Genomic DNA, 12223 nt, shown 5'->3' with positions numbered 1-12223 from the left:
ACTGGTATGTGGGAAAACAGTGACCCCTTAGAAAAAATGTCTGGCTTCAAACCTCACTTCTACTCTGTAGCTGGCTATAAATAAGACACATGACCTCTCTGAGTCAGTTTCCACTTCCATGAAATGGGGATGATGATTTGTAGCTATTTCTCAGAGGTGTAAGTCTCAAATGAGAGCATTATTCTCAACATGTTCTGCAATTTGCTCTTGAGAATCTTATTTGAGCCTCCTGCTTTTAAACCTATAAACGAAGCATTATCATTCCCTATCCAGGGTACTTGTACCAGCATCTGTGGGAAAGGACAGGGAGGGAGAAAACATGCCCACCCAATCAGCAATTCCACAGAATCAATTCTGAAAAAGATATCACAGACAACTCATACTTCTATCTCTTATACAAGTATAAGATCTCACTACTATTTATTTTCTTCTTAGCATAGGTATGGTTAAGATGATGAGTAGAGACATCGTAAAAGAAGTGTAGACCATAGTTTTTCATATTCTCTTTAATATTTAAGTAGTATATATTCTGTCTACCTTACCAAAACCCTAAATTAGTTGAATTCAAGGGCTACATCTGATTAGTTTTGATTCAGCCCTTCACCTGACTGCATTATTTAACCTATGAATAATGGTTGAAAGATTGGTCTGACAATATAAAACATATAAAACAGGAATTTAATTGACATGAATTACCAAGAATTTCTTCTGGTCTCTTTTTCACTGATATAGGTATACTAACTGAATAATGCATTGAAAACATATATCTCTGTCAATTATCTTAATAAATAGCATTGAGGACCATAAAAGAAAATAAGTAATGCATTTTGTTCAGTTGAGTTGGTGGTTGGAACAAACATGGGGGTTTTAAAGTCACAATGTATCTGCTTGAGAACTGGTGCTTTATGTCATTATATTTTATTTTTACTTCCTTATTACTAAATGAAATATTGTGATCTTTATTGCTATTTTAATTGGTTTCCGTATTCAATACATAAACGTCAAATATCTATTCTTGTGGCATAAAGCTTTTCTTCACTTTTAAAATTACACCAGTTTAGAAGTTTCTGGAATTATTTTATGCTAAGAAATTAAACACTTCTACCTGTTAGTCCCATTGCAGAGGATAACATTTTTAATAAGCTAAACACTCATTAAGAGAGAACTGGTTACTAACAGTGATGATAATTTTATAGTATATACAAATTTTGAATCATTATGTTATACACCTGAAACTAATATGTTAGATGTTAATAATGTCTCAACACAAAAAGAAAGAGAACTGATTAAATAACTGCATATAGCCATTGAAGGAACTACCAGAGAATGATGCAGATCTATTTCTAGTAATATGAGATGTTCAATGTATGTGTTTAAAATGTAAAAGTAAGTTATAGAACTCTATGCATACTATGGATTTACTCAGGTTATAGTAAGTTGTTTTCTAATTTTATATATGCATAGAAATTTTCTGGAAGGATATTTAAGAAGTTGTGGACTATGGTTATTTGTAAACAGTGGAATGATAGGGAACTTACTTTTCACCTTATACCGTCCTATATTGCTAAAATTGTTTGTCCGGGGTGGGAGGGATGGGGAGGAGGGTGTCAATGGGGTAAAAAAGGAGAAACATCTGGAACAAAAATAAAATTAAAAAAATAATTATAAAATAATAAAATAAAATAAAACTGTTTGTCATAGGTATGTATTATTTTTATAATTTGTTTAATAAAAAATGTTTAAGCCCTGGCTGGTGTGGTTCAGTTGGTTGAACATTGTCTCATGCACCAACAGGTCACCAGTTTAAGTCCCAGTCAGGGCACATACCCAGGTTTTGAGTTCAATCCCATCGGGACCCATGCAGGAGGCAAATGATAGATTAATGTTTCTCTCTCACGTTGATGTTTTTTTTCTCTCTCTCTCTTACCTCTTCCTTCCTCTCTCTGAAATCAATAAAGACATATTTTTTGTCCTGGCTCAGCGGTTTGGCTCCAGTGGTTTGGCTCAAGTATTAATCCTCACCTGAGGATATTTTTCCATTGATTTTTTTAGATAGAGTGGAAGGGAGGGAGAGGGAAAGAGAGAGAAACATCAATGTGAGAGAGAAACATCAATGTGAGAGAGAAACATTGATTGGTTGCCTCCCATCTGACCCCAAGGATTGAACCTGCAACCCAGGTACATGCCCTTGACCAGGAATTGAACCCAAGATCCTTTGGTTCATAAGCCAACATTCTAACCGCTAAGCCAAACTGGCTAGGGCAATAAAAGCATATTAAAAAAAAAATGTTTAAAAGACTCAAGGATTCCACCATGTAACTCACCTCAATCACCTGCATATCACAATGTGTTCATGTTCTGTAAGTTTTACACAGATGCTCCACTAGCTCTGCCTGAACTAGCTGCTTAAATTCTATTTGATGGATTATGGTAGAAAGGGAGAAAGCAATCCTAGATGATATGTTTCAACACTGGTTTAAGGTAGCTATAAATAGAAGTACATTGCAAAACAAAGTACCCCTGTTTTGGGAAGGAAATAACCACAATAATTATCCCTTTACAGTATAGTGATCACCTATATACACAAATTTCTACAATAATCTTGATTTCTAGAAGTTGCAAAGTATTTTTCCATTCTCTTGAACAACTTAGTTGAGAGGAGTAGCATTTTAAGCAAACACCTACTAATATTTTTCCATGCATTAAACTTGAAAACAGAGATTTAAAATATTTTTAGATTATTAAAGGTTATATAATGAAGTATTACTAAAGTGTCTAAGGAGTGTGTGTGTGTGTGTTTGTTTCACTAATTAGATTGCCTCATTTTCATTTTTATTCTAAATTCTTTAGTCCCTGGAAATCAAAACATAGTTTCATTTACAAATGGAAAGAGTTTTCAAAAAAGAAACAATTTTAGTTCCTGAATTCAGTATTAACATTTTGTCGAGAAACAAAGGATGATTGTCTTGTCTTGAGCAATATGTTATCCTTTGTTCCCAGAAACCTTTTGAATTATTAGAAACAGCTTTTTATTTTTTATTTTTATCATCCTCACGCGAGGACATTTTTCCATTTTTTGTTCAGGTAGAGTGGGAGGGAGAGAGAGGAACAGAGAGAGAGAAACATCGACATGAAAGGGACACATCGAGTGGCTGCCACCCACACAACCCAACCAGGGCCGGGGACAAACTGCAACTGAGGTACGTGCCCTTAGCGGGAACTGAACCCGGGTCTCTCCGGACAGCAGGCTGACGCTCTAACCGCTGAGCCAAACCGGCCAGGGCTAGAAACAGCTTTTATACGAACAAAATTAGAAATACACTAAAAAATATATCTAAAAATATGTAAACATTCACTGTTAAAGAAAGGTGTTCTGCTTTTCAGACCCTAGAATTCCATCTGCTGATAAGAACAGTGAAAATTTTTCAAAGTTGGGGTTTTTGTATCACAGATAAATTTCCACAAAATCTCTTATTTTCCCCAAATTCTAACCTTGGCATTTTGTCCCACAATCATCACTTCTGTCTACCATTCAAACAGCATCTTGTCAAATCTGGCTGCAGAATTAAGTTTCCCAATTCAGAATTCAATATTGTAATTCTAAAGATATAAGATCCAAGCTAGAACATTCTGTGTATTTTTTTTTTTTTTTAGAGTGGGAGGGGGAGAGAGGAAGGGAGAGAGAGAGAGAAACATCGATGTGAAGGGACACATCGAGTGGCTGACACCCGCACGACCAACCAGGGCCGGGGACAAACTGCAACCGAAGTACGTGCCCTTAGCGGGAACCGAACCCGGGTCTCTCCGGACCGCAGGCCGACGCTTTAACCGCTGAGCCAAACTGGCCAGGGCTGTGTATTTTTTTTTTTTTTTTTTAAAAAGGGGGAATATAATTGTTTCAGCCCAGAGACCACAGTTTGCCCTGACCATAACGATGAATCATCGGGACTGACACTAAATGAAATGAGCTTGATGTTCTTGTCTTTATTCGTGTACATTAAGCAGCATTTTACCTTTATCCCAACTCTCAACCTTTTCTCTAAAAGGTTGAAAGAGCCTTGTTTTCCAGTCTTATTTAAGGCTTACAAAGTTCACTAGCTCTGTCTGAAGCAAGTCTGGCCTGTGACAGCCTTACTTGGCTACATGCTCACCCATGCTGGCCTTCAATTTTGAAGGAAAACAACCAAAGATCTAAGAAAATCTACCTACTTTTTCATATACCTTCAATATCAATTAAAGTTTCTGGCATCCATACTTTTGTATTGTTGCAGCATTTGCCTCTCACTCTCAACAATAATTTCATTTAAAAAATCTGTATATGAATTCTGCACTGAAAACTGAGCTCTCTCTGCAAATGATACACTTTATTCAAGAACTTACCTGAATGATTCCTCTGTTCCATATTAAAAATACCATTTGGTAAGTATTTAATTATTTAAAACATATGTTTCTTTAAGTTTTCAGGTGTTAGGAATAAATGTTTTCTTCAAATAATTTCTAATTATTCATGAAAAAAATCAAAGTCACAAAATATACAAACAGAGTCAACATCATATTAACAGCCAGAGCATCTATTTTAGCAGGGCTGCTATTTCACAGCACCGAAGTATTGATTAAACTCTTGTAAACAGGTCCAAAAACAAAGTGTTCCTTAATTTTGAAATTCATGTTCCATGAATTTCATGGTAAAGGTTTTTCCATTTCATTTTGGTTTGTTTTTTTAATATTTTTGTCTTGTCCTAAAGTACTGTTTTACTGCTTGCTTCTGTGATCTAAAATTGCAGGGTGAGACGATGTAAGCTTACAAATTAACTTAAAAATACTAACTACAGAAGCAAGAGTGTTGTGAATTTTATGCTACTTTTTTTGCTTTGTTTTGTTTCAGGCCTTGTCTCTTTCAAGTGCCCTCTGCTGCCCAGGCATCCCATAGCGTTTCACTTTTCACTTATTACTCATCAAACTCACTCTGGATTATAGTGGAAAAGAGAAGAAAAGCTGATGGAGAAATTACTTGAAGGGAAAGAGCAAAATACCAGAGCGATGCATTTGAGTAAATATTTTCTTTTCACTCAAGTTGTCAACACATTATTTTGCATCTTTGACCTTAAGAGGTAGGAGTTGGAAATTGTATAGGTTTCTCTTCCCACTGGAATATTCCACTCCCTGAGGGAAAAAAAAAAAAACAACTGAAAACAGGTTAAATTTAGAATATTCTGTTGATCATCAATTTTTTTTTCTTGCTCTTGAGGTTAGAAAAATGCTGCTGAAGGGAATAAAGTTGCATGCAGCTCACCAGGAATCAGTTTCAAGTGTCAACAGCTAATCGCTTGTCTTTGGAAGAAATATCTTTCGTATCATGGGGGTTTTAAAGCTAGTGATAAAATGAAAAGTTATCTTCTTAAACCAGCCAACTTGAAAAATAAAGTATTTCAAAATCTAGACAGCAGCCTTTAATATAAATAGTCAGAAATATTTGCAATTTTTAAAGATATTTACATACAATAGCTTTATATTTAGAAGAACTGGTAGTTCTAAAATAACAATATGCTAAGTTATAGTTGGGGTAAAGAAAATAACACAGGCTTAGGTAAAATTAGGAAGAAAGTCTTCAAATAAAAATTAGGCAATTTTTGCCATAATTGGCTTACATTGTAGAATTGGGAAAAACAAGAAAATAATAGGAAAGAAAAAGAATCTTACTGAAATGTAATGAGTCTTGCACAACCCCTTCTTCAATCTAACATGTAGAAAAAATATGTAAAAAATAAAATTGGTACAAATTTTTATTACAATTTTGGACCAAATCAGGACAACATGGCTAACAGAATAATTGACATATGATTCCAGAACAAGGCTTGCATCGGTAATTTACCTTATTGGATACACACCTCATTCACAGCTACTACTGTTAATGATAATGAAAGAAGAAAAGTGAGGGAAGGAAGAAGGAAGAGAGGGAGAAAAAGAACACAAATACAGGTTTAAAATTATATTTAGAACACCTATTATCTCCCAAGTAAAAGTTTGGCCACAAAATAAAAATTAATTTGAAGGTTGCATAATTTGGCCCTGGCTGGCTGGTTTGGCTCAGCAGTTAGAACGTTGGCCAGAGGACCAAAGAGTCCCGAGTTTGATTTTGGCTAAGGGCACGTACATACCTCAGTTGCAGTTTGTTCCCGGTTGGGGTCGTGCGGGAGGCAACCAATCAATGTGTCTTTCTCACATCGATGTTTCTTTCTCTCTCTCTTTTCCTCTCTTCCTCCCTCCCTCTCTATCTGAAGATAAATGGAAAAATACCTCAGGTGAGGATTAAAAATAAAACAAAATTTTTTAAAGTTGCATAATTTGGATGTTCTGTTAGTGTTCAAATTGTGGTCAATATTTTTCTTTTTGCATATTTTTTCTTCAAGCCCGATCTTCTTAATTTTTATTTTATTTCACATCCTTACTTTCTACTCAATCAAATGTTAGAAAAAAGCAACAGCTTATAGGATATCACAATGCAGTTAAAAAGTGGAGTTCTACAGTATTTGCAGACATTAGTTAAATTCTAATTTTGGTAAACAATAAGGATGAAAAGAGAAAGATGTTTTGATAAAATGCAGTTTACACGGCGAATAAATGGTTAACAAAGAATGCCTTTTTTTCTACTCACCTCCACAACAACTACTATAGATTTTACACATAAACATGTTACATTCAAGCTTTCTTTCATGCATTTTTGTATTTTCAGTGTTCCAGCAATCTTTCTCCACATTCTGGAGGGATAAATACAAAAGCTTTAAATTCTTAAACATTTAAATGAATAATATACATAAAGAGTTTCATGAATTGAGCTTAGAAATTGAAAAAAATTTTTGGTTTCAAGGCCAGATTTCATGTGCTGGTTGTGTAGTAGTATTATTAACAGTATTGTATAGCATAATTACTATATTGATAAATTTTAGCCTAATGGTCAAAATTGGCTTTACAATTTAAACACTTACTCAGTTAAAATACACTGAACTTCAATTTAAAAGTATTTTAAAGGTAATAAAAATTGTGTTCATCTGATAGAATATAAAATGCTAACATCAACTTTCCTCTAAGTATAGGTGAAGTATTGAATGAAGTGTGTAAGGTCAATTAGAAATACATAATATAAGTTAAATTTTGGTGAGGCCCATACTTACAAAAGGAATTCTAGCACTATTTTGTATTCAGAAATAATAATCCTTAACTAATTTGTATTTTCCTAGTATACTATTTACCTGTAATATCCTTTTTAAAAAAAAGTATTCGCAATTAAATCTAAACAATTTCACATCCCTAAAATATATACATTTGTTGAAATGATATGTCAGTTTCAAAAAAGGGCAGTCACGCCTACAAAAATAAATTTTAAGGGTATATGAGTTATTCTTGGTATGTGTAAAACAGGGTTAGGTTAGCCCCCAAAGTTTAATTTTCATATAGAGGGCATGAAAATCAGTCTAAATGGATCGAGAACAATCTGCAAGTGTGATATCACTGCCAGGCCCCGCTTATGTACAGCAGCTTGCTTGAGTGTGTTCTAGGTACGCACATTATTCTTAAATCACATTAAATACTTTTAGGAACAAAGGAGGGGAAAATAAAATGATTCATAAAATTGTTTTGATACTAGAACAGTAAAATATTTTTGTGTCTTACTTCATATGAGAAAACATGCACTGAGATACCGTTAAGCCAAATGCACTGTTACCCTCACTCCCCTTTGAGCCATTATTAGCACATTGAGTATTGTCTAAGACGACTATATTCACTCTCTAATGTGTCACCTTCAATCACGTTAAAATGTCTAAATTTACCCTGAGAAAAAGACCCATTATACTGGTAAGGAAAATTGCAAAAGCTTTTGATTGCACTTGCAATGCTCTTAAACCTGCTTTCTTCACACTTGTACTAGCCATGTCCATTGCAAGTGCACCCATGAGCACTTGTAACCTGCTGTCTCTCTCCCATTCCCCAAAAATATTAGTAGATATGCTTGATAAATATTTTTATCTGATTTGCTTCATCTTTTGTTTTCTTATTAAAAACTAATGGAATATTCTCCGTCCTATAATATTTGCAGGAGTCAGTATATAGACATGTGCTGCCAACCCAGGTCCTGAGGTCTGTGCATCAAGATGGCAGGCTGGCCAAGGGTCATCTAGGGATAGACAGAAGTGCCAGTGCCAGAAGGAGAAAAACAAAAAAACAGGAAGCCTGTAATACTGATGAACTAATATATCACTAACAAGCTTAGGACCACAAAAAAAGAAAAAACACAATAAATAGTTAATGACCATGAGAGGTGGAAATGTGAATCTTCTTTTTAAATGATACTCAAACCCATGGCTCAGCACCTGCTTAACTGTTCAGTTTGAAGTATTTTTTAAAATCACCTACATATAATCATCCATCCTATACTTTCAAGGATTAGAAAGCTAACTACAGATAACTATCAAAAATCTGGATTTATTTCCTAAAACTGTATGAATGAACCAAGTTTCTTGATCTTGATATACTAGGTTGGAAGTACATTAAGTATTAGACTGATTAATTGCTTGCTTGGGGGAAAGAGAATCCTGGCCAGCAACCCAGAGGTCTAGTCCTTCCCTTCTGGTGGAAGCAACTGGATATTTGATCCTAGAGACGAATAAAAAAACCTAAAGATCATATTTCAAGGGATTCTTTCAGTATTCTGAATGGAAAATATGGAAAATGGTTATTTGTTCATCTAACTCCATGCCATTTAGAAATAGAGCTCAGAACAGAAAAAATGACAAAAATAATTATTATTGCAATATGTATTTGAGAAGGAACACACAAACATTTGCATTATCAAATGGGACTGTCACACCTGCTGAGTAGGTATAAGTGACATTCAAATCAAGAGCTAAAAATAAACCATCTCTTTATGATTATGAGTGACTACAAAGCAATAAAAAATATTTTCACGTTCTTTTATTTACTATTAGAAGTAGCCACTTGAGTCAATATTCTTATCTGTGCTATAACAATTGAAAGGAAATCATTTCAAATTTGTATGCCATCTTTTATTTATATTTATAGATACAAGTTCAATTTAGGTTTTCTGACTTTTATGTTATGCACAAGGGACAGTATACTATTTTCCTGTCCTTTGAATACTTAGTGTTTCAATTATAAAAAAATATAAGCATTTTAGTTTGTATATTTTTAGTAAAGAACATTTTACAACCTTCAGAACAATTGCTTTTATAACTTACTAGCTTGACATAAGTATCTGAATTTTTTAACAAATAATTTATGAGAAGGTAAATCTCACAAAAGTTTGACACAATTATTTACAAAACATTCATAACAAGTCAATTGCATACATAGTTCCTGGACCTACTGAGCCTTTAAAATTTAGAGTACATACAAAATACAGAGAGAACTCTGTAATAATAACCAATTTTAAATTCTGACAAATTAGAAGTCTGGTATCTGTAAAGCATATTCTGATTCCTGTTTTAAAGTATACACCTGAACCTTTTAAAAGTGTATACCTTTGCAATTATTTCCAATAAACATTATTAAATGACATATTGCAAGTATATCTCCTGGTTTTTTTTTTTCACCAATCTCTCTTTTCCCTAGTAGAAAAAAATATATACAAAATAAAATCCGATTTTTTACTTGGTACTATAACACAGTAATTTTGTCCAGTATTAAGATCATAGTAAGACATATGGAAGAGAGAACATGCTTGCAATCTAAATGAAGTTTTATTAAACAGGACAAAACAGCTATCGGGAGCTTGTTTTATTCATACACAAGAAGGTCTTTTTTAACAGGTATTTATCTAATCTTATATTCCAAATTTAATTATTTTATCTGTATTTCATATACTTACTTGCTCATCATTGAACCCTTACACTGAAATGGGCATTAACAATATATAAAATAAGTTCTTACATATTTTCTTCTGACAAATATATGCCTGAAGACTTTATACATATCTGTATAACAAAATCAACTTGAAAGTTTAAAACAAATTGAAAATGGTATCTACTGCTTTTAAAAAAGTATAAGCCTGTGGAAACATAGTATTATATATCTGACATTTTCCATGTAAAAGTGCATTATGAAGCATGCTGGTATTAATAAACCATGTGATTTCAGAACCCTAAAGTGCTTTGCTATAATTTTGTTGACAACAGAATACAATGGTATATCCCCCCCCCATACTATTAACCTACAACCAACAAATTTTATGGCATCACTTTGCCAGCATGTCTTCATTGAAAAGTGTGCAAAAAGAAAAAAGACAAACACACACACAACTTTTAGGAGTTTATCAACGTTCATAACCATATTCTGATTGATAAGTTAATAGTTCATAAGTAATCATAGACAACTTAGAAAAATTTTGGTCAAAAATACATTTTAAAAAAATCCCACAAACCACATTTACTCTCTTTTTCCTCACCCCACCCCCATCAATAGTCGGAAAAATTACACTTCCTTTGCAGCCGGGCACTAGCATTCCTTTCACCACTTCAGTGATCTGAAAGCAAATGAAAATACAATGATCCTTTCCTCTCCCGATTTAGCTTACAATGCAAACATATGAACACAAACAGAAAGTACCGATTTAACAGAAAGAACGGAAGAGAAAGAGCAAGACTCACTGACCCATTTGGAAGACAAAGACGACAGAACAGGAAAGCTCTAAAAATCAGCTTGTGAGGCCTCTGAGAGATATTCTTCTGGCATTTCATCACAGCAGCCCCAGACCAGTTCACCTCCCTGGATACAGGGAGGAGGAACTAAATAGAGCTGTTTATTAAAGCTGTTGTGCTGGATTGCATTAGGAAACGCAAGCAGACCACCTGGACCTTTCAGATTGTGTCAGTGTTTAATTTGCAGCCTGCCCCTCTGCAGCAGCCAAGACCACTACTACATTTACCAAGCTCAATCACATATCTTCTGGGTTAGAAGTAAAGGCACGTGTATTTTTATATTTATATTTTCCAGGGAGAGAGAGCAAGAAGAGAGAATACAAAATATATCTAAATAAAAATATTCAACAGAAAAATTTCAACTACTACCTGGGAAACGACATTTTATTCTTGTCTCTCACTTTCTTTCAGAGAAAACAATTTCAACAGAAAATAAATCCTTAGAAATAGATTATTTTTAAACATTCAGACCAAATTATAAATTAGATTTGTTCTTCAAGATTTTTTTGTTGTTGTTTTAGTTTTTGTTTTTAAATATAGCAATGAAGTTTTAAGCTGAGGTTTCCTGGCTAGATTTAATGGGTGCTTTTTGCCTTTCGCACTTTCAGCACTACCCTGGCAGGTAACTGGAGATACAGAGAGAAAGATGGTACTGTAAATATGAATTATGTGAATGATATGGTGAGACCCTTGCAGAAAAAAGGGGAGTTGAGAAATGGCTGACTCCATACCTGACCAATTACAGCTTGCATGGTCCCTGTGTTCTGCTGGGCTGAGAGATCGCAATCCATCATATGTTGTCTTTGAAAAGGAGAATGGGGTTTCTGGCATGCATCTGTCAATCAACTTCTGCACTCACAACCATCACCAAAAGCAAGGGGAAAAAAAGTCAAGCTGCTCCACCAAATAGGATGAAACCATCATGTGACCTCTGGCAGGCACGCACACACATATTCACTACCTCCATCGAGCATAAGAATTTTCTGTAGATATGAAATGACATTGACAAATATCCAATACCAAGTAAATAAAGTGAGACAAACAGCTATTCACTGAAGACAAAACATTCGCTGTAATCTTCCACTAAAGGTTTAATAAACCTAAGAGCATTTTTTAATGCTATAGGAACCTATGTTTAAAACAAAAACAATTAACTGTTTCATGTACTAATTGAGGTTTTTATTTCCTCGTACCATATAATTTTTTTCAATTATAATTAAATACCCTACTTCTCTTAAGCTGTCCCTCATGATTTTATTTTCACATTCTCTAAATGTGAATATGCAGTAATCTTTGCAGTTTTGTTTAACACCACCTTCATAGAAAAGCTTGAAATGTTAACCATCCCATAAATGTTAACCATCGCATAACAAAGATACTCTGATATTTGTTGATTAAAAATGAATATATATAATCATTTGTGTAAACTGTGATGATGACTCAAATATAAAATAGTCAAAGTATGTAAACAGTAGTTACTAAACTTTTCATCTTCTAAAAGGTTAGGAATT

The 12223-nt window shown here is 33.9% G+C and overlaps 1 protein-coding gene across 1 annotated transcript in view; it reads right to left on the bottom strand.

The window, feature by feature from the left end:
- Window positions 1-11527, bottom strand: part of POU6F2 (POU class 6 homeobox 2) — a 792586-nt gene extending 781059 nt beyond the window's left edge. Inside the window, exon 1 of the mRNA XM_036247198.1 lies at window positions 11444-11527. Within this exon, the coding sequence (XP_036103091.1) occupies window positions 11444-11506 (63 nt within the window). The 5' untranslated portion in view covers window positions 11507-11527. The remainder of the gene's footprint in view (window positions 1-11443) is intronic.
- Window positions 11528-12223: the final 696 nt, after the last annotated feature.

The sequence above is a fragment of the Molossus molossus genome, unplaced genomic scaffold (genome assembly GCF_014108415.1).
Source record: "Molossus molossus isolate mMolMol1 unplaced genomic scaffold, mMolMol1.p scaffold_m16_p_7, whole genome shotgun sequence".
NCBI classification, from domain to species: Eukaryota; Metazoa; Chordata; class Mammalia; order Chiroptera; family Molossidae; genus Molossus; species Molossus molossus.
Note: the sequence above shows the minus strand (reverse complement) of the source record. Positions and strands in the feature narration are given on the sequence as shown.